The sequence below is a fragment of the Neopsephotus bourkii genome, unplaced genomic scaffold (assembly GCF_033783945.1).
Source record: "Neopsephotus bourkii isolate Nb327-2 ecotype Australia unplaced genomic scaffold, CSIRO-AGI_Nbou_v1 NB_1589, whole genome shotgun sequence".
Lineage (NCBI taxonomy): Eukaryota > Metazoa > Chordata > Aves > Psittaciformes > Psittacidae > Neopsephotus > Neopsephotus bourkii.
The window spans coordinates 6260001-6283171 of NW_026902065.1; the positions used below are offsets into that span (position 1 = coordinate 6260001).

General features: G+C 43.9%; 2 protein-coding genes across 7 annotated transcripts in view; both read left to right on the plus strand.

The window, feature by feature from the left end:
- CREB3L2 (cAMP responsive element binding protein 3 like 2) overlaps window positions 1–11301 on the plus strand; it is an 80189-nt gene extending 68888 nt beyond the window's left edge. For all 3 annotated transcript variants that reach the window (XM_061371997.1, XM_061371998.1, XM_061371999.1), the window contains 4 exons: window positions 3097–3196; window positions 4138–4264; window positions 4926–5151; window positions 6077–11301. In XM_061371997.1, the coding sequence (XP_061227981.1) occupies window positions 3097–3196; window positions 4138–4264; window positions 4926–5151; window positions 6077–6152 (529 nt within the window). In that variant the 3' untranslated portion in view covers window positions 6153–11301. The remainder of the gene's footprint in view (window positions 1–3096; window positions 3197–4137; window positions 4265–4925; window positions 5152–6076) is intronic.
- A 7855-nt stretch (window positions 11302–19156) lies between these two features.
- DGKI (diacylglycerol kinase iota) overlaps window positions 19157–23171 on the plus strand; it is a 208261-nt gene continuing 204246 nt past the window's right edge. The window contains exon 1 of one of the 4 annotated variants that reach the window (XM_061372000.1): window positions 19157–19589. In XM_061372000.1, coding sequence (XP_061227984.1) covers window positions 19210–19589 — 380 coding nt within the window. In that variant the 5' untranslated portion in view covers window positions 19157–19209. The remainder of the gene's footprint in view (window positions 19590–23171) is intronic. The other 3 variants (XM_061372002.1, XM_061372001.1, XM_061372004.1) reach the window with 3 other exon arrangements.

Below are 23171 nucleotides of genomic sequence, written 5' to 3' on the forward strand. Positions count from 1 at the left end.
GACAGAATAATTTTTCTCTCCCCTTATGAAAATTATGTTTTGTTTCTCACAAAGTAGATGCATTCTCTGAAAAATCTTAATCAAAATAAGCAGTGTTTGGTGTCCTCTAGCAGCTGTCTGTCTGTGGTTTTGTTTGTTTCAACTGATGTTGGATTTTAAACACTGACTTAAGGAAGTCATGTCCCAGGTTGCCATGTCCTGTACTGACAAATTTTCTTTCCTTAATCAAAGTGTCACTGGAAGCGAAGGAGAAGCCTTGACTTGTTCCTTACTTTGGCAGTGAAAGGGGCTCTTCTGAAGATGAATATATGTCAATGTGCACATAAAAACAAGATATCACAGGCAGAGTGAATTTGCTGGCAGGGTGTGGAAGGGAGAGCAGGGGTCTTCAGTCACTTTACAGCTTTCCTATGAGGTGCTTCCATTGGCAGAGAAAAGCGTGAAAGTAGGTTCACACCTCCTACCGAGGTGACCCTCTAATTGAATATCACTGAGAAATGTGGCAGACACAGTGAAAATAATCCTAGTGGGTGCAAAGCCCCTTATACATGTTGCCTTGGGATAGCATTTTCTCCTGGTAGAACTTAGCCATAGGCAGTGTGTTTCACTAAAAGCACTAGTGGCCTTCCTGCTGCTATTTAGAAGCATCTTAGTTTAACACAAATCCCTGTTCTACAGAGCAGAGAGCTGCTCTCTTCCCCTGTCTTAGTTCGAATAATTCTTGCAGCCATCCAGTAACAATGAAGGCAGCTTTTGCATGAGAAAGGAGGCCTTTTGACCTCAGAATCCAGTCTTCCACCATTCCGAATTCAAACAGATGATAAAAGCACCGAGGAGTGGCAAGGTAAACTGGTATCATCTCTGAACGAACAAACAAACTCGTTTCTTGCTCTTGCCTTGGTTCTTCCTCAGTTTGAAAATTAACCTGTAGCCTGTCAGCTCCCAACACAGTGTCCTTGTCTGTTGAGAAGACGGTAGCTCTCTAACAGATAAATGACTTGGGAGAGAAAGACATTTTATATGAAGATAGTTGGTACATAAGGTAGAGGATGAATCTTCCTCTCTGTATAGGACACCTCAAAATAAGTGCCTAATTATGCTTTCCAAAAAGTGAGGGTTTTGGAATCAGCTTTCTGGGCCCAGTGTGCCCAGCAGGTTTTTAAATTGGACACAAAAAGGCAGGGATGAGGAAAACGAGGAGAATTGCCTCTTCTCTGTTCATTTCCTCACCAGCCATTAGCTGTTTTCTCACTGACGCCTCCACAAAAAGTGGCAAGAAGGATCAGCATTTCAAGGCTGCTGCCAGCCCCCGAGCTGGGGAGGAGGAGTGCTCTTTCCTCCTCACTCTGCAGAGCTGTTCCATGTTGAGCCCAATGACTCAGGCCTGAAATGGGGGCATGATTTAGTCTTCTAAAATAGCACAGAAATTGCGGGGTTAAAAAGGCATTGCTCTGTAGCATAGCTGGTGACAAATGGTGTGAATAGTGTATGCACCATGTTCTGTGCCAGAAAATGATATATACCATGTACTGAAGTCTTTGTGAACCCCATGCTTTGTAGTGGATAATAGAAGGAACTGGGGAGAGATACAGAAGAGAGCAGGGAATTAGGATGGTCTCATTTACGTGATGGACAGTGTTTTTATCTCTTGTCTGTGGTCTCCCTAATAGTGAATGAAGGACTGAATTAGACTAATCACTTTCTGTTTTTAAATACTGAGTTGCAGAATAAACCATCCTCTCAAGAGCATGAAAGACATCCTTCCTTAATAAATTGAGAAGGATCTGCTGGCCCAGATAAATGTGTGCTGTGAGCATGCCTTGTGCTCATTTCAGAATGTGTTCCTGAAGTCCTTGAATTCATTAAACCCTAATTAGCAATGAGCATTGATGATAAAAAAAAAACTATAATAGGCAGACCAGTATATATTGAGCTGTGAAGGCACCTCTGGGTCTGTCCTACAATTAGCTTTTAGCCAGTTTGATCTTAAAATAATCCTTCTATTTTCTGTGACATCCTGACCTTGCCTCTTGCTTTAGCATTTGACGTCACAGCCTCCAAAGCTGTCGTCTGGAATTTTATGGGGGTTATCCTCTGCAATAGATTGTGAGACTACAGTAGGAGTGAAAAGTAAAGTTGGAAACAAACAGCAAATCGCTACTATACCGTACTATATTTCTGTTGAGGACAGGCATTTAGGTTACTCCTCATCTGTTAAAAAGCTTTAATGAAAACTGCTGTGAAAACTGTATACCAATCATACTTTGAGATCATTTCCCACTTAAATGACTGATATCCTGACTGTAGTAATTGATGATACAGCAGAAGAAAATCAGCCAGAAAGAGAGAAGAATATCCTCCTGGTATGGGACTGTTGATTCCAACCACAAGAGAATTGCCATTGTGGTTGGGACCTCTGAAAGACACAGTCAGAGTGGCCACTTGAAGCATCCGTGATTTTTGTCAGCTCCTGAAGGATTTAGGAAATAGCAATAAAGTGCTTTATTTATAAAAGAATTTGAAAAATGGAGTCTGTGCCTATGCCTGGCTTTAAGACCTTCCCTTTGAAAATGGTCCAGTATGTAGACCCCTGTACATCAGGTCTTTAGAAAAATGAGGTAGCCATGTACTCTGCCACCAATTAGCACAGTTATAAACTTGCTTGTGAATCTTCCTAAATAATGGCGAAACTCCTGCTGAGTACATGACATAGAATCAGGTTGTCTGCATCTAGTCACTTGCATGTACAGCAGCTTCAGTTGTTCGTATGCTTACCAGAATAATTTCCTGTAGAAACACTGAAAACATGTTTTTATTTATAAGAGCTTTCTGATAATGCTAAAGTAGTGATTGTTCAGGGATGTCAGTTGGGGGAAAGCCAAAAGATCTTTCTGAAAATCCCAGTGTTACTACATGTAAAAACTTTGTAAAAATACAAATATTCCTTGCTACTTACTTCCAGGAGAGAGCTTTAACTATCTATACTTTATCATACATGCTGTATTATTCCACAGGTGTGGAACGTGAAGCAAAAAGCTATTTAAACAGCAGGTAGACCAATGTGTGTGATGCTTGTCTGTTGTCTTTGCTTTCCAGAACACTTCTGCAGCAGTTGCAGAGACTTCAAGCCATGGTTGCTGGGAAAGTGTCCCGTTCATACAAGGCAGCTAGCACACAGACAGGGACCTGTCTTATGGTGAGTTTTGCTAAACCTGGGAATTGTGGGGGAATGAGAATTTCATTACACTGCTCAGAGTCACATCCCTTCTTCTTCAAAGCCCCTCACTTGAAAATTCTCAGTTTGGAAAACTTCTCTTCGTAACTTGACAATTTTAAGGTAGGGGAGACTCCTAGCTGATGAAGATTAATAGTTGTGGGAAGGCATTAGGTTCTGGAGGAGAGTGAACCTGTGCTTTTGGTTAGGTGCTGCAGTGATGAAAGAAGCACTGCTGCTCCGAGTGACCTGTTTTATGATTTCCTAAAATATTGTAATGCTAGAAATGTCTAGGGTTGTAAAATGAAAACGAGGGTGACCTATGATGCTTGGTTCTTTTGATACCAGTAAAAATAAATATAAGGAAGATTTGATTGTCCAAATAAAAATACAACCAAAGCTGTAGATCTGCCTCTGTCTTATTTCAGTAATAGTAGTCAGGACAGGAAAACTCTTAGAATGAAACTTTTCTCTCTTCTCTGCTGACACTCAGCCAGCAAGTTCCATTTATACTAATGCTATAAACTGATGGAAGTTACTTTTCTAGTCATGTAGTTTCTCTGTCACTTTTAAGCAAGACTCAAGCCAGTGGCAGGAATAACCTTGGAAATTCCTGACAGTATCTGTAAAACATACATGGTGGCTGTTTCTGCTTTTCAACTTTGGGAGTAAATAAGTTGATAGGCCAAAATGGTGGCAGACATTGAAAGCAAACTCCAGTGTTGAAATGTGCCCTTTAAAACACTGAATTGTTATTGTATATGAACCTTTGCTAGCAGACACTGGATGTAGTAATGAAAATAGCCTCAAATTATTTGTTTTGGAAAAGTGTCAGATCTATGTTGTGTTAATTTTTGGTTTTGATGTTCTCATGTGGGTCACGAGCTAGTGCACTTACTTCTTCTGCATCCTCCCTTTGCCAGATGGTGGTGCTGTGCTTTGCAGTAGTTTTTGGCAGCTTCTCTCAGAGCTATGGGCCATATCCTTCTGCTACAAAGATGGTTTTGCCCAGGCAGCATTCCTCACCAGAGTCCTACACAGACTCCATTGGTAAGTGACAACTATCCTAGTTTTGCTTCTTTCTTGGTTGTGTTTTGGCACTTGTTTTCCACCCCCATCCCTAACTCCCTCGTCAAGCACCTCTTGCTTTCCTGCTCATTAATTTGTCATATCTATGTTTTTCAAAGAAGGATAGTTTGGCAAGCTGTGCTGATGGCAGCAGACTTCATAAACACAGGCAAGGCCCACTAGCCTGCTTGGTAATTCTGTGTAAAGCAGTTTTGTTTCTATTTGTGGAACTGAACCTAGTAGCGTGCAAAAGGTAGCAGGATTTCTACTTGGTAGCAAATATTTACACTGTTAAAATGTGCAGCTGATATCAGCTGGCATTCCTTTGCCATTGTCAACAAAGAGTATGAGGACTGAGTGGGAAATTCTTAGTATTACCTATCCGTAATGAACCAGTTGTTTTCAGTATATATTATCAAAGCAATTGTTTATTTTGTTCTTGTTTTGTGAATAGTTCAGAGCTTTTTGATCCCTACCTGGACCATTGCTGTGGTATCTTTTCTGAGCTGTCAAATTAAGTAAATCATTATGAAGAGAAGACAACTTGCAGCTTTAGTTCTGCTCTGGAATTTTCTGAAATGAGCAGGCTTGTTCTCTAAGCTCCTGTTTCTAATCAGATTTTGCCTCCTGTCTTTATATGCAGTGAGGTCAAGGAGTCTGCTAATTTATGAAGAGCCTCACCAACTCGAGGAGTCATCAAGCCCGATCTCCTTTGCAGATCGCAATGACAGGCAAGCAGATACTTCCAAGTACACAGCGCTGTCCCTGGAAGCCATGCCGGGAACACAGCAGGATGATATCATGCAGTTCACAATAGCCAACGAGACGAGGCTAGAGAAATCAGTGCTGCTAGGCCTGCAGCAGCACAGGTGAGTACAAGGTGGTGGGCTGCTTGTCATACAAGTGTTCAATATCACTGTCATTTGTGCCTGGAGGTCAGCAGTAAGACTAGGGGCTCAGCAATGCTGAGCACTGTGAAATATGAAGTAAGAGTTTGGTCTCTATCTGGAGAGCTTATTTTAAAAGTTACTGTGATACTGTGAAAAGTGACTGCAACAGTATTGTAGTAATACAGCTACCAAACTCAGTGCTTCTGCCAGAAACCTAACCCCTGTAAGCCTGTTAGTTGCGCTTACCCACTTTAAGCACTTAGCTCTGTGTCTCCTAAAGGAATAAGCTTTTGCCGGTTGGGTAGAAGTGTGAGGCTGTGACTCACTGGGCTTTCTATGAGGTTAGGGTGTGAAGAGTTGGAGCTTCTAACAGCAGTGATCTTTCTAAAGCATTACTGAGGAAAGTTTGCAGGACTGTCTAAAGAGACAGACCTGTAAAGATATCTGAACTACTTAACACAGAGTTCCTTCATATTTTTTTTCTTTTTAGCATAAATTGAAGTTTTTGGGGCCTCTGAAAAGATAGAGATTCACTAATGTAAATATTTGTGTGCATTTTCTTTCCACTGTACATTTCCTTATCCTGCTACTGCCCTGTTGGCCTTGGCCTCTGTGAACAAGCAGTAGCAAGCACCCCAAACAGTGAAGGATTTTGTTTCAAGGCATGCTATTCTGAGGGCTAGGATGAGCCACATCACCCCAAGCATAACTTCTGAGTACTTGTGTCAAAGTGATACCTAGAGCCAGAAAGGTGACTAATTCAGTGTATTGCCATATTCCAACTGACAAGTACTTGGTAAATACTGGGTGCCTTTTCAGCGTTCTCCAATTCAGGCAGCATATGTGCTTTTAAAAATCACTATTACTGTTAACTTTTTTTGTTATGTTTTTTTGTTCCCTGCAGAGTCAACTCCGAACTAGAAGGAAATGAAACACTGAAGATAATTGAAATAGATAGAAGAGTCAATGCCACCGCTTAAAAATAAAAAAGGCCTTTTTTCTTGACTTCCCTTTTTCCCACATATTTTCAGCCAAAGTCCCCCTGACTTGTCATCCTCAGTGAACCAAAGCACAAAAGAGAGGGAGTTCAACTTCTGCCTTGACTGGTGAGGCTGTGACTGCAGATGGGATCTCTTGTCTTTGTAACTCCCTTTCTCATTTCACACACAGTCCCTATATTTGCTTTTTATTCCTTTCCTGTCTAACACGGCAAGGGCAGGATTGAATGATGATGGCAGTTGAAGCCAGCAGCGTGCTGGTGACTGGTGGGTGTGTATGTGCGCATGCACGCACACATCCTAATCTGAGCACAAAGACATTCTTTAGAAGAGTGAAATATGCAAACCCGATGGGAGCATGTGGGTGATAGATTTTTTTGGGAGAAGGTAGTTGAGAGAAAGAGGAGCATGATGCTGCTCAGAATCTAGCCACAGCTCCATGCCTACTGGTCTACAGCACTTGAGTCTTTTATGGGGATTGAGAAGCATGTATGTAACCTGCTTCTGAAGGGACAAGGAAGGTCCCTGATACTGGGGATGGACAGTGATACTGCTGAATTGTCCTCCCCTAGCTCTTTCTCTTCTCTCCTTCAGCTTCTTTATCATTTACTGAGGTGGGTTTCTCTCTGGATCAAAAGCAGTCTTGGTAGGTTTCCTTATCGCTTCCACCCTTATGGAATTTAAGCAAAGATCAGTTGCTGTCTTGTCGTACTCTGTGTGGGAGAATTACGCTATTTTAACTAAATCTGTTTAGAAGGCAGGTTTTGTTAAATTTATGCAATGTTTTGGGTGGATGTCCTTTAGTTTGCTTAAGGATAATCTGTTTATCTTAAATCAGTTCCTTCCCAACAACCTAAATCAATGTAAGGCTTAAACCAGAAGTGCCTCCTGAGAGGACCATATGGATTTAATTTATTGGCTTCTAAATATGTTGATGGAATTTCTTATGTAGACCTGGTCTCAGATCGTCCTGTGTTTCCTTTCCTTGCCATCTTCCTGTCACTGTTGTAAATAGTATTTATTAGCTTTGCAAGATTTTGTTCAGGCAGTTGCAATGAAGAGAACTGAGCTTCCCTAACCCTACAAGTGGTCTGGGCAAACTGAAATTGGACACACAAGTATCACTGAACACGCATTCCCTTCCCACACACTCGAGTTGTCCTCTAATAAAGCTGTCTCTTATCTTCCTCTTATATCCTTCTCCAGAAATGTGATCTTAGACTAGTTGCTTAGCCAAAAAGATAGGGGTACAGGGAGGTCCAGCTAGGCACAGTTGAGACCTGGATGTAGTAGATAATGTATCAACTGTATAGCAAGACAGCCTTTGATCTAAGGACCTGAGTGTGTAGGCAAGAGACAAGGCAAAAGAGGGATGAGAGGGCACTGGTCCAAGTTCAGTGGAAATGCCAAGAGCAGTATCCAGATCCATCCTGGTCCAGTACTCTTCTTCCTGCTTGCTTTCTTCCTTGTCCCATGTAGCTGTTGCCTTTAAGGGTTCTTCCCTTCTCAGTTTGTGGTCACATCTTTGCCCAAGCTGCGCTTCTTGCAATTCACCCTTGCAGTGGTGCAGTTGAACCTACCCCAAGATTTGAGCAGGGTTTTGTTTGGTGACTACAGAAGGGCAGTCAGACTCCACTGAGGATGGATTTAATATGAAAAGCCTAATTCAGCAGGCCAGAATAGCTACTTGACATTTTACCAGAAGAAGCTAATTTAAAAAAAAAAAAAAAATTTTGAAGCTCTTTTATTTTTTGTTCCTAATGATAAATAAGGGAAAAACTAACCTAGCCTTACAAGTAATTTTTTACCATGTACAGTAGATATCCCCTGCATGTATTCTATTTTGTAAAATACTGGATTTGTATTTTATTACAGCAGCTGCCACACCAGCTGCTTTCTTGTTCTTCATTTTCCTTAGACTTTCTTCCCTTAGTGTCCTATCTGCTAGACTCAAAACTCAGTAAAATGAATGGAAAGATTGTGCAGGGGGCTGTGGAACAGTCTCCATCGTGCTGTTTTAAGAGGGTGTTTCAGATTAGTGACAGTGAAATATGTGCCTGACTCCATGACCTAGTAATGAGTTTTGGTATACAGGTGTGCTTTCTAAGTAATGCCCTATTCTTCTATGCAAGTGCCTTTTGATTATTTTACCTTTAGTGGCAATTAGAGGAGAATTGTGGTTGTAGTCTTATTTTGCAAGTGTTTTCTTCTTGGCGTGTTTGAGTCTCCTCCCTGAAGCCTCTTCACTTCACAGTGATCCCAGTGGGTCCTCTGAATCATTCCAGTATGCACCAACAATTTTTTGTATGATTTTTTTTCCAATGATTTAAGGCCTAGAATCATAGAATGGCTTGGGCTTGAAGGGACTTTAAAGCTCATCCAGTTCGAACCCCCTGCCGCAGGCAGTAACACCTTCCATTAGACCAGGTTGCTCAAAGTCCTGTTCAACCTGACTTCACATAAATAATGAACAGTGGTGGCTGGCGCAAGGGATGGCTGCATTGGTTAGCCACATGAGGTCAGCAAAGTGGCAGGAGAAAGCTGTGACTGACCCTTCCATTACTGTATGGCTGGTCAGTGTAAGTGGACAAGGTCATAGCTTAGAAAATTCTTTAAACAGTCTATTTTTTATTTTCCTTCAAATCACCCATGGTTTGCCACCTCTGAGGGCAGCTGAATGGTCAAGTCTTCTGCAAAAGAGGTCCCAGGTTGCTGAGCACAACACTGCTCTTGCTAGTCTTGAAGTTTTCACTCTGTATAAGTAGGAGGCTGCTTTGATCCCATGGCCACGACCAGTTAAATGGATCACCTCCCATTGCAGATACAGCTGACTCCAGTGTATTAAAACTGAAGCTGAATTATTTCTCCATACTTAAAGAACAGATGATTCTGCAAAGCCCAAACAACCTCCTCTCTCCAAAAGTGCATTAGTCACCATTAAATCTTTGCCCTTTTGTTTGCTTAATTTGGGCATGTCAATTGAAATCTCACTGGGAGACAGTCATGTTTTCATCTGGAGCATTTTAAGCCAGCCATGGCCTGGGTCAGGCCTCCCTCTGAACTAACTCATCCAAGCCAGTACGGCCATACCAATTACTTTTTACCTGTTTGATAATCTAATTCCATAATCTTAATTTTTGTTATTCTCTAAGTTATTTTTAGGTACTCTTTTGGGGAATCTCTTAACCTAGCACACACATTGTTTGGGGATTTATTATATTAAATACGACTTCTTTATAATAAGGAAAATGTTTCCTTCGGTATGTTTGTGATCATTTTTCTTCAGGGGCCTTAATAGAACAGGTTCCTCTGCTATATACTAGGAGCCAAAGAAACTTCTGTCATCACCTACCCACAGGCTGTTACGTGACAAGGACCTCACTGTTTCCAGAGGTAGCTGATGCCTGTATTAAGTTCTTAGCAGGGGGACAGAGAAGGCAGGACTCATGCAATCACACTGCCAGCCTCAGCAGTCCAGGGGGGATCCAAGTACTAGTGTTGGTACACTGCAAACAACATGGAGAGGCAGATGTATGTGCTTCGTGCTAAGGGCAGAGGGAAGCAGTAGTAAGGTGTATTCAGAGAGGATGCTTGTATGTCCTTTTAATTAGCTCATCTATATTGAAGTCTTAGCCTTCTGACAGTATACTTTTTCCATGATGAGTGACTTGGTGCTGTAGAATAATGTGTGTGCATAGACAGGGTAGGCAGAGGGCTTATGTCCTATTTAATTTCTGTTTCCAGTAGAGGACTTTTAACTGATCCTTAGAGTCTTTGGCTGTAACATTATGCTGCTTATTAGCACAATTTTATACACAAAAGTAAACTTATTTTTTGGCTTACAGCTTTAAAGTATGGCTGGATCTGTGGGGTCTTTGCTTCTAGGAGGATAGACTGTGATAGAATGTAGGGCATTTTATATATATATATGTATAAAGTATGCAGTGGAGGGCATGTGACAGTTCTAACCTTGTTACCAGTGTGTAGATAATGTTGTGGGTTTTTTTTTCCCCAGGCTATTTATAGTTCTTTGCTGCGTTTCTCTTATTTTATCTGTAGCATTCAATATTTTTCAGCAGCACAGACTAATAATGGATTAGGTTGAGGTTCTTAGGCCAGATCCCAGCTGATACAATGCAGCTCACTTCTACTTACCACTTTTGGAGGCTGCAGGTCTGATTTATACTGTCAGGGGACCTCTTCCATATCTCTCTATGTAACAATATAAAATGTATTCTTAATTTTTTTAATGTAGAGCTGAAAATGAATCTAAAAACTTTTTTTTTTTTTTTTCTGCCAAAGAAACCAACCCACCTCCCCACTCCCATCCCCCAAAACTATTGGTGGTGAGTTCTGTCTAGACACATTTAGAATGTAGGTCAAATAAATGAATGATACTAATTGCTACGCTGGGAGGGATTTCCACTGAGTATTTGGGCTCTAGATTCTAGTTAATGCCAAGAGGCCATTGTACAAAACCCACACATTTGAGAACAGAAGTATACAGAGTATTTTTATACTCCTGGTGACTAAAATATTTCTTTCTCAAGTCACTAATTAGGAAAGGAACATTTTGTATTCTGAAGGTGAAATGGTAGGTCAGTACTTTGTAACTTCAAAAGTTACACTAGCCTATTTAAGTAGTGTAGTGCTATGATGTTTTGCTGCTTTGCACCATAGTGTTAGGGATAAACAACTTTGGGGATTTCAAAGATGAATGAACCAGCTTATGTGTTAAGGCCTTTACAAATAAGAGGCAAGGATTCAATCAATGGACCAGGATTTTGTCACTTTCTCATGGGCAATAGGGTGGTAGTGGTTGTTCAGGGATATATTGAGGGTGTGATCCCAGCTAACGCTACATTGCTTAGGTGGATCAGCATTCCTTGGAGACTTCAGGACAGAGAGTGAAATTGCCGTTTGATTTTGTGGTTTTCATGTCAGGCCTTTCTCTTGCTCTACAAAGTTATACTTATTAATTGACTTCCTATGTAGAAAAGAGTGCATCTTGCAGGAAGTTTTCATTTGTGATGCTGAAATGGAGTTTGGATATTCTTTATTAGTAGTCTCTTCTCTGACCTAAAGCCCATCTCCATACTCTTTCCTCCAAGAGTTGGAACAAAATATGGGAGAGCTGAATTTGTAGACCTGTCTTAAAAGATAAAAGAAATGGCAGGTGAAGGGACACTTGGTGTCCCAGGGAAACCTAGTTCTTGATTCCATAAATCAGCAATGATAATCTTTTTCATTAGTTCTCCACTTGTTTTAGCTCTGCTCTTCCCCTTGCTCTTTAATACTATGCAGTCCTGTTTATGCATTTTTGACATTTGTGGTATATGCCATTTCCCTTACAGCAGGTAAAAACGTTATTGAACTTTAGCAGCCCATAATTAAGGGAAAGAGGGGGAAGCAGAGGCAGGTAGTCAATTTCTTTTAACAGAACTCTGGTTGTATCTGACTTTGTCGTATCAGATTTTAATTCAGTGGTGCTGATGTAATAGCATCTTGCTTTTCTTCATTTGTACAGCTAGCAAGAACGAGTGCACGCATGTGTGTGTCTATGCAGGTGTGCATGGTGAGTAATTAAAAACAAAAGTAAAAACACGAGTTGTTTTCTTAATGTAGTAAGTGTTGCAAAACAAAGGCATCTACCTGAACACATGGGGCACATTCCACCTGGTGCAACAGAAAGTCCAGGAATTTCTCTCTGAAACCTGTTCACATTCCACATCACCCAGCACCCATAAAGCTTTCCTGTAAATTGCTGTCTGGAGTCTGTCGTGTTAGCAGTTGTTGAGTGAAAGTTGTGTTGTTTGTGTGTGTGTGCATAGACTATGTGGCCTATCTGTAGGACTGCTCTGGCTTGGTACAAAAGAACAATTACTTTCAGCTTTATTGTGTTTTCCGGTGTAATTTTTATTCTGCAGAACTATGGCTTTCAATGTTTGGGGTTTGTTTTAATTCTAAGTTAGCCTTAAATGTGGCCACTGAGAGCTGACACCTCAAGGAGCACACTTCGTTGAACTGGTTGTCTGGGAGAGGACCTGAAGATCTCCCTTCCCCAAAGGTTCTACTGCCGTAACTGCCCCACAGGCAGTAGGATGCCAGTGAGGGAAGCAGTTTGCTCTCAGAGAGCCACACTGTGATGTAAGTACATCATCATACATCACAGCTTCCCTGAGATGCGCTGGGCCTTCCATGGGTAAATTACCTGGTGTTAGCTTCTTGAGGAGAAATACATATCCAGAGCATAAGCCATTGCCTTGGGCCATGCAAACCAATACCTTGTGGTACCCTTAAGGCATTTCAGCTGATCTTTCCCTTTCCCTCTGTTCATGTGGATGCACTATGGGTTTGTGCAAGCATTTAAAACTATCTAACTGAAAAGTAGAGTGATATTAGTGCAAAAGCACCACCTATACTCCCTGGTAAACTGTATTGGAACCTTTTCTGACTGCAGATCTCTCTGTTCTTTTGCTGTAAGTCTGTTTAGCTCTGAGTACTGCGTTCAATGGCCTCCCTATTTTTGTACAAGTGCTGTTGTCTGGATACAGTCCTACCTGGTTGTTCACACTGCAAACATGTCCATTGGGTGGAAAGAAATTGATGGTTTTCCTTTTTTAAATCATCAGCTTGATTTGACAGGAGAACAGACTACCTGCTTTTGTAGCCTAAACATATATGTAGCGAAGTATGTTATGCTTTTCATTTCTTGCAAATAAATATTTTCTGTAGAAAAAGCCAGTACAGCTTGTTTGCTTTCCTGATGGTTGGAAAAGATCTGGTCCCTTGGCTTTCCCAAGTAAGTTCTTCAGCATGACAGAGCCCTGGTAATTTAGCACATTGCTAGACAAAGAAGGTTAAAAGCAGTGGTGTAGGTTTTTACTGAAGCTGGCTGCCTCCTCCCTTTTCTGGGATTAGCTGAGAATCATACCTGTCGATGGGTGGAAATTAGGTGAAGGCTGATGGCATTTAATAATGATAATGGCACTTGAGTGCAACTGTGTGATACGGCCCCATTAATATTAAATTCTCTCTCCATACAAGTGGCATCCAGGAAGTCTGATGCTCAGGAGGCACTGCCTTCAGCCTACTGATAGAAGTCTGCTAGAGCTTGCTGGAATTTGATTCATATGGGTCAAATAGCCCTCTGGAAGCAAGGTCTTTATCTGCCTTGACTTTACACAGGCCACTAATTGCTTAATCTAAAGTGAACTCTTAAAATTGCTCTTTCTGCTTTGGCTTTTATGGCTTGGGTCTTCTGCTGGCCTCCCATCCTTCTCTTACACTGACTCACCCCCGAGATAGCGCAGGAGCTTTCTCCAGCAATCCAGAACCTGCTGTTTTGCCTGTGTGAATGCTGGACACCATGCCCTGCAGCCCAGAAGCAGCATGCAGTCAGGGGACAGAATTGACCTTTGCTACTTTGAGTAGACATGGAAAAGAAAATACCTACTTTCTTCCAATCTGGGGACTCTGTGTCTTTGCTGGCCACCCAGAGGACTTGGCGAGGGATGGTCTAATGCAGATGTGAAAAATACCCTGTTCAGAGCTGGCTTCATGAATGATGTGGTCATTTGTATTATACCAGCTTTCTACTAGGAAAGAGACTTCATCTGCAAGTACCATGCATCCATAAAATAGCAACTAAGAGCTTATTCGCCACAGGAGATACTAGCAGTGGGAGTAAGAGTTCCAGCTTTACTGAACTGAAAATGGGAACATCACAGATTGCTTTGGTGCCTTTTTTTCGAAGGCCTCTTAAAGAAGGCTTCTTCAGAGGCTGGGGAAGGCAGTGGCCATGAAAATTGGAACACTTTGGCTTGCACTAAATTTGTGCCTGATGCCAGTTTCCAGAAAGGTCTCAGTTTGGGGCTAAAGAGGTTAATCTGGCAAAAGAAATTGGCAGTGAAGATAAAAAAGCAAGCTCATCTCTCCTGAGCTCTACTCTGGTGCTTTTAACACAAGGATTGGCTTTGCTGCCTGCCACCATTCACTATCACAAGAAAAGAAAATGGGAATGAGAGGTTTGTCTTTGGTTTATCCAGTCATTTTGGTTTGTTCCATCGCAAACACAGCCTCCATGCGGTGCTGTAACAGAACAGCTCTCCCAGGCACAGCCTGGTTCCAGCACCAGGACATACTATCTACCCCCCCACCGTGATCACAGCAGATGATGAAGCAGCTCCTTCTCACAAAACTTGGCTTCTGTACCGGAATGAAGAAGGTGTGTGGTGCTTTCTCTTGGAAGGTGGCGAGAGGAGGGCTTTACTTTGTCCTTGAAGTTCTGCATCCCGCTCCTTTTCTCTCATTTCAGATGTTATAGCAGCTGCCGTCTTTTTTGCTGCTGCTGGGTGCCCCTTGTTGCTTTTCGAGCAGGCAATTTCTCTTGCCAGAACTATCGATCTGGGCACTTGTTAGCAGCACCAAGCCATACATAACATTTTTTAGAGGAAAATCGTTAGATCGTGACTGATTGGAGCAGTTACCCTCAGCTTAGTTTTAGCTGAGCTCAGTTCCTCCAAGCATACAAAGCACCGACTGGTGATTAACGATTGGTTAAGAATCTCCCTGGGTCTCAGAATTACCCTTAAAGCATCACACAGCAGGAGATGCTGCAGGGAGTCTGTGATTAAAAAAGAAGCCCACATACAATGGAGAAATGCGGGGTGATGAGCTGTCAGCCTCTCTACCTATCACCCTCCAGTACACGCTGTTCTTTGAAGAGTGTGTTACTGTTTGAATTCAAGCCTGAATTATGATAATCAGGCTGATTCCTGTTGCAGGGCAGGAGGAAGGGAGTCCGAATGGAGCTTGCAATGCCTCTCACTGTGTGGTTTGGGTGGTAAGTCTTCACACTCTGCTGTTAGCTGTTGCTCATACCTGTTTTACAGCAGCACCGACTTTGCCACCCCTGCAGGTGTTTTGTGGTAGATTCATTACTGGTGCTCCCTTTCCTGGCTCATTTGCTTTGGGTTTTTTTAGAAACATGGACCTCATTAGCTTGAAGTTCAGAAGCAGCGAGCAAAAGCTTGCACCTTTGCCAGAAAGAAAATAACTCCGTAGGAGCTGTGTCCTGTAGAGTGTGAACACTGACTAGAGAGCAAGGAAATGAGCTTCTGGGTGTAGCCCTGCTTGTGGCGTGCTGGTGAATTTGGCTGACCCTTTTCCATGCTTCAGATACTTGTCTGCAAAATGGGGCCAGCAGTGGCTTCCTCCTGTCTATAAAGCACACTGAGATCAACCAAAGCAAGGTGATCCAGAGGAGGTAACAATCGGAAATAAAAGAATGTTCCAGTCCATGTGGAACGAGTAAAGCCTGTGTATCTTGTCTCCTTCCAGTTTATGCTTCAGAAAGTTGAAGTGGCTGATTTGGTTTCTCATTTTCTTGGTGCTGGTCTCTTGTGGGCTTCAAATGGTCCACAGAGAAGCCAGGAATGACTTTTTAATTTTTTATTAGCAAATTAATCTTCAGCTGTATTTACATGATTTACATTGCTATTAAATTACTTTTTTTTTGTGTATTGCCAAGAAGGAGAAAATTGCAAGTTCTGGCACTTATCTTTGTTGTGATACAGCTGAGAGAAGATAACCACTGTAGAGTATGTCCATGTCTGTTGGGTGCCTCACTTCTATTGTCTAATGAGAACCATCAGGTTCTGGTTAGCCCTTCTTTTTTTAAGCCTATTTGGTAAAAATCTGGCTTTGATCCATGGTATTTGTAATGGGGCAGCACTCAGGCACTTCCAAGCGAGGATCAGGCTATTGTTGTCACTTCCACTTGGCAACAGGAATTGGGATATATTTGCAGCTATGGCAGCCTACGTGTAGAAAGGGGAGCAGTGCTAAGAAATAGCTGAAAAATGGTTAAAAAGTAATATATAGAATGTAACAGAAAGTGGTAACTTGCCAGAGAGCTAATTGGAGCCAGCGCTGGCAGAACTGCAGGATAAAGTGGCTCTGAAGTGTCTCTGCCCAATGGAGTGATCTGCTGAGCTGAGGGTGTTAAGCTTCAGCATCCCTCAGTTCCCTGATGGATAAGCCATGCTCTACTTGAGCTTCAAATGCTGACCAAAAGTGAAGGTTTTTGTGGGTATATCCATTAGCACTGAATCTGGGAGGGAAGCTGGCTGCTTGGTCAGTCATGTTTTAAAAATAAATGAATAAAATGAGGGGGTGCAAACACATAGGTACACACATGTATGTGTAAAAATATATGTGGTTTTCCTGGAAGGTGGATGTTGAAGGTTATCCTGAGGATGAAGTTTGTATGACCTTAAGGAATGCACACTGGAGTGTGCATTAACAGGCACATGGATGTATGGAATAAACCTCTTTCCCCTGGCTTTACTCCCAAAAGCTGAATTCCCTCCTTTCTGTTCATTTCCTCTCTCATTCCCACCATCCATCCTGCTATTTGAGGCATGTGATAAGTTTCCACCCAGGAAGAAGAGCTCCCTAGCTGCCGAAGCTTGTCAGCTCTCCCAGGTGAGCAGGGGAGTCATGGCAGAGTGGTGCTAGATGCTCCTCTTAACCCCACAGCCCAGCCCTTGGCTGAGCTGCCACCTTAAGAAATTAAATCCTTGCTGTGGGAATTAATGTTTTTGCCAGGATGATGATCCCAGATACTAGCAAAACTTGCTAAAAAATCTATTTTTGTGCTCATCCTTTCCCTCCTGATGCAGCAGAATATCTGCAGCCACATCTTGGAGCGAACGTGATGCTCTGACGAAGTTTCTGCTGTTGTTGTCTTTCTCGAGCCACAGGAATTGACAGTTATGCCCCAAGTGTAATTGTGTAAGCAGGGCTTTCCTCCACGAGCCTCAGATTCTCTCATAATTGCTCATATTTAGGAAAAGGCATAGGAAGTCGATTTAGCACTTCATGTTGCAAATGAGTCATGCAAATTGCAGCAGACAGAGGAAAAACAGGTAATCCCTGAGCACAGGCTAAATGTGGTCATGTGGGCAAAATAGTCACTGACAGGCAGGAGCTATAATGGAGTTCATGCTAGAGGAGGAGGATGTGGCTCAGTGGCATGGATGTTTGCTGGATGAGGGGGTAGGAGATTCTGATTAGTTGTTAGTCTTTGCTCCTGATGCTCTGGGGGGGGGGTGGAGTGATTAGCTGGAGCACAGGCCACAGAGCTGCTCTCATGCAGAGCAAAGCCTAAAAAGAATAAAGCTGTGAGGTGGTGCACACTGCTCTGCTCTCCAAGTGCAAAATTAATTTGTAATTAAAGCATTTTGTTGCACATGCAGCTGGCATCTCACAGCAACAGACCGTACTGCTGTCCCCAGTGACAAAACCTAGGAGACGTGTTTGATGAGAGAGGGGCTCATGGCACTGCTTCTTGTCCTTGAAGCTGGCTGTAGGGCTAGGTCTGAAATGGTCTGTGGCAATTCTGCTTCAAAATGATCTAGTTTCCTACTGCAAAAAGTACTTGTCACGTGCTCTTAAATTGGATGCTTTCACCATCAACACTGGCTGCTAATTTCTCTGGAAGTTCCACTGGAGACTTTCCAGCCGAGGTCCCAGCTCTCCATGGCAAAAGCATTGATGGTTCCAGTGGAGCTCTGTGCTAGTTTGCAGATCTCTCTGCAGGCAGCTCAGAGCAGGATCCAGATCTTCTTTTTACAGTTCTGTGCAAGAGCTTTAGTTTTGCTTCTAATAAGCGATGTATTACATTGCTTAATTATGCTTTCATCTGTGTGCTTCATTAGTAACTGAAAGGATTTCAGGGTTTGGATGAGAACATTTATATGCGTATTAGGGGAAACACATGTACATGTAGGTAACATACGTATCATCTATGCATCAGGGAAGAATATGAATTTGAAAGTTGGTTAAAATTTCAAATGCTTAAACTGTAGTAAAAAGGTTCACTTTCCATCATCCTTCCCTGCTGCCAACAAGGGACAGGAAAATATCTGGCTGTCTTGGAGAGCCTTACTGAAGCATGTCCTAAGTATGGAGAAGCTGAATCTTTACCTAGGGTTAAAGAAGGAGCAAGAGTCAAAGAACGGTTTGGGTTGGAAGGGACCTTAAATATCACCCAGTTCCAACCCCCTAGCAAGGGTAGGGACACCTTCCACTAGACCAGGTTGCTCCAAGCCCCATCCAACCTGGCCTTGAGCACTGCCAGGGATGGGGCATAAGGAATCTATTGACTGTCCTAGGTCTGACTGATGCCCAAGATTTTGTAATGTTTGCTCACTGGTGGACGTGGGCAGCTGGAACTTTTGGTCATGCCGTGGCTGCACTGTGGCACAAGGACCATGAAGGAGGAGCAAGGCCTCTTGGGAAGTCATCTGTGGAGACAGAGAAGTTCTGAAATCTGTTTCTGTGGGGTTTGTCTTCTCTGTGGTATGTCATTGCTCAACCTTCTTCTATTTTATTTTTTCTTGCATCTATTTTGGATCACATTGCCTAGGAGAAGTTTTGGAAATATAGAATGGAAAAGTAAAAATAAAGAAAATATTCATAATTCCTGCTGTGATTGATGCATAGTCCCAGACCTTGGCCTCTTCTGTGCTTTTTAATACTACTGTCACTGTCAACTTATGCTTAAATAGCCCCATGCTGATGCTTCCCTGGCAAGTTTTCCTTGGTCAATGAACAAAAGGGAGAAGTGGGGAATAAGGTGGAGGACAATTTATTTCACTGAAGGACATCGTGATGCCTGTCTCCAAACGCATCTCTCAGAAGTCAGGTGCTTTGATTAAGAGCGCACCAAGCTGAGATCGCCTGGGAAGGACATGAGAAGCTGCCAACGCGCTATCAAGCCAGGGCTGCAGGAAGGCTGCACCTCTGGGTGCTTTGGGGCACCTGAGCCCTCTCTCAGAGGTGTTTTAACGGTGAAGCGAGGGGAAACGGGGCGCATCTGAGGCCAGGGTCTCCCCGGGCAGCGCCGCGGTCCCCGTGCCAAGGCGGGGCGAGGGGGCGTGGGTTAAGGGGGCGTGTCGACGATACGGGGCGGCGATTGGCTGTCGGGCGGCGTGGCGTGGCAGGGGGCGGGGCCTGCCGGGAGTTTCCCACAATGCCCCTCTGCAGTGCGGCCGCCGATGGATGCTGCGCGGCCGCGCTGCCATTTGCAGCCGCCGCTGCTCGCAGCGCGCCCCGCGGCCCCGGGAGCGCCGTGTCCCCGGCCGCCGCCCCTCAGCGCCTGCAGCCGTCGGTTGCCGCCCGCCTGCCTCCTCCTCCTGCTCGGCCCCACTGCCCCACCGCAATGAACCCCCCCGCCGCAGCCGGCGGGGAGGAGACCGGGGCTGCTGGTGGCGGTGGCTGTCGGGGGGCCGAGGGTGGTGGGGACACGGCGGGTGCCGCCGGGGTCCCGGAGGAGCCGGGGCTGTCAGCAGCGGATGAGTCGCTAGAGGAGAAGCTGCGGAGCCTCACCTTCAGGAAGCAGGTGTCCTACAGGTGGGCGCCGGACGGGTGGGACCGGCTCTGGGAAGCCTAGGGGCACCTCTAGGGCACGGGATGCCTGCGGGTGGGGAGGCATCAGGCCGGGTCCGGCGGCGAAGCGGGCGGGCAGCCCCGTGCTGACAGTACCCTGGAGGCTGGGCGAGCCTTTTATCTTCATCCCAAAGCCTCAAAGAGCCCCTCAGATGGGTGCTCCGTTATGCCGCTGACCTGATCCACAGCCCCGCGGCTGCTGGCAGGTTTGCGGTGCTCCTCCGGCGCGGCAGAGTCAGGGAAGGTGGGGAGGGGGACGGTGTACGTGGGTGAACTTCAGAGTTTCTCAGAGTCAGGGATCTTTCCCGGCTGCCAGGGCAGTAGGTTTGTCTTTACGCTTTGCCCTTTCAATAAAGCACTGGCGCCCGTGTTCTCGGCGCCTCCAAACGCTCGCAAAAGGCATTGGAAGAACCTTACTGGTGGCATTGCTGCTCCCGAAAGGGGTTTCTCTGTTGGAGGTTCCCCGGAACGCCGGTCTCCCCTCCCTGCCCGTTTCCCACCCTTGCCGGCAGCCGTTGCATAAGCCCCAGCGGTTGAGAAGATGGGTGAGCTGCTGTGCCCAGCGCCCCAAGCGTGGCTGCGGCCGAGGGCCGGCGAACACCGGGGTGCCACATGACACGTTATAGCCGGAGCAGGGTGTTAATTTCAAAACCAGCGTGTTGGATTTTTATGGCTGTTCACTTACCCCATATCTCTGATATCAGATAAATGGATTTCTTCCTTCTGTCACTGCCCCTGGGTGAGGGGGCTCTCGGTGGGGCTTGTCAGTTACCACCTAGGATCTGCTAATGGCCAGCATCTGCTGCAAGTAATTGCTGCCTGGGAAGCTTCATGGCACAAAGTTAGTTTTGCCTAATTTCGGCTACTTTCTGGCTGTAAAGCCATGGTGGAGGCATAGAGCAATCAGGAACTAGTAGTCTAGTGTGCTTAGGGATGAGCCCTCTTAACTGGGAGGATGGCAAACACAAAGTGCTACATATTCTGTCTCTGCAAGGAAAGAGTGCCTACAGCTGTTGGTAAATTTGCTGAAGAATCTCCCCTAACATGGAGGTACTTCTATTTAATGTGCTGTCCATATACGTGTGAGGTAGCTTAGTAGTGGTTTGGGTCTCTGCACGTGGTAGGGCATAAAAATGATGTAATTAAAGCACTCTTCATAGCTGAAGTTTTATATAATACTTCATGCATGCTGAGAGACTTCCACACAAGGGCTGAAGGTCTCGCTGGTGAGTGTGAAGTTTGGGATGATTCATAAGGAGGTGACTGATGTGGGGAAAAAAAACTTACTGGACACCCAAAGAGCATTCCATCAGTCACCTCCCTCCGCTTCTGCATCTCTATCCCCATAGTTTTCCGAGCACATGCCATTGAGGTGCAAGTTGTTTAGGTAGAGGCAGATTCTGTAGGTGGGCTGTGAAAAGGCTGCTAATGAAGCAGGATTCCTAATGTGTCTGCTCTTGGTACAGAAGGCATGGGGTTAACAATAAAACTTGGAGGAGCTCTATTCAGGCTCTGTTTTTGTTTAGTTTTAAAAATTTCGTTAATTTTGTCATCTTCCACCCATTTTATTTTTTTGGGGGGTGGGGGAGGGAGAAGGTGTTAAAATCTGTTTATAATGTCCTGCTCTCTAGATTATCTAGAAGTGTGTTAAAGACAACTTGAAATTTTCTGCATCGTCGCTGTAAGGGTTTTATAATGCAAGCTTTGTGGGCTTTTTTCTCTTCTTTCCTTTGACTCTCCTCAATGTAGGCAAGCGTACAACAAGTCCTGAACCTGCAGATATAAAAGGTTTTCCTAAGCATCTCTTGATGCCTATTACTCATTGTACTTGACTTGGGATATGTGTGAGAAAGTACACTTTCTTTGCATCCTTGGATTTCCACACCTTTTCATTTGGAGCTGGTTTCCTACAAATAATGTGCACTTTCCTTTATCTGTAGCGAGAACAATCTTAGTAGATAGAAGAATAGAAAACTTTTACAAAGGACCTCCGCTGAGCTCTCCACACCCTGCAACCCTCAGGCTCCTTAATTGCTACCATTTCTGTCAGTAAATTGTGATGCTGAAACACATTTGTAAATATAAATGACTATATTATACATAGGAAAATCTACTTATGTTGGCACTTGGACTCCCTTATCCACTGGTACAACAGCGATTATTCAAGGCTTCATACATGTTTCCAAAGAGCTCATTTAGGATTTTCTGTGCAGGTGCATCACATTGAAACACACCCATATCTTGGCGTTTATACATGCAGAAAAAAACCAAACCACTAGTTGGAACTTGCTTAAAATAATAAAGTTTCACGAAAATGAGAGTTGCAAAATCTGTTGGTGGGAGCTGATGGAATGAAACAGGTGGCTGAAAGAGAGGTCATGGTATTATAACAGGGGGGGGAAAGGAAGAGGAAAAAGGAAGAAGTTTCCTGTGCCAATTTTATGCTAATCACTCCCTATTATGAAACTGCTGTTTACCTGAGGCTGGCTTGTAGTATTATCTCTCTCCCCCTTTCTTTTTGTTGTTGCTAAACAGCAACTGCTTTCATTGTAATGCCTATCTATTTGGCTGATGACGTAGCTGTTGCATACAAATAATTTGTTGGTTTCTCTAGCATTGTACCAAAACCATGAGTAACATAGTTTGGAAAATAATGATTTATACTGATGTGGTCAGTCAGTGGCTTACAATGTGGAAGCTGCTGTATTAAATATGCAATGATTTTGTGTAGTAAATACCAATAAAGGCATGTTTGTCTCCATATTGAACCACCAGGTGGAAAAACTTGCTTTAAATAGCACAGCTGTGCCTCATAGTGAGCTCAGAAACTCACTTGACCTTGCCATGTTCCCAACCATCTCCACCATGCACCTGACATCCACAAAGCTCATTATCTGCATCAGAAGCTCCTCATTCTGTTAGGAGTAGATGTTTGCTTGCTGTTTTCTTTCTGGTAATATGCTATAATTATGAATACATACACAGTGGGAATATGACACTTATCTGTGCTTGTGAGTGAGCTAATGGGTTTAAAGTGTGCCTGTTTCTGTGTGTGTGCATGTGCTGCCAACACGCATCCCTTAAGTGGATCTTAATTTGCAGACAGGGCGCCTGCCCTGCCTGATGTATTAGGGGGTGCTGCCCCTGCCGTGGCTCAGCTGGTGGGTACCACTGATGTGGGAGGGCAGGGTGGTCTGCAATCCAAAGTGGCAATCCCTCCATAAAGGGTATCTTGCAGAGCTGCTCCCTGTGTAAACTGAGTGAAAGCTCAGAGAAATAGCTCAATCTTCTTCCTCTCACACTTCAGTGAGGCCAACCGACTCACTACTCGGATGCTAGCATCAGAATGCCAATAGCTAAGCAGTAATTTTTTTACACTACAAACATGGAATTAAGTATCTTGAAGATGTTTTGGATTTTCTGATTAAAATCTGAACGATGGGCTCACAAAATGAAAACTCTTTTTTTCCCATAAACGGATAGAACCAAAGGATCTGCTTCCCACCCCACTGTGAAGAAACTGGGAGATGAAAAATAATTCTGAAG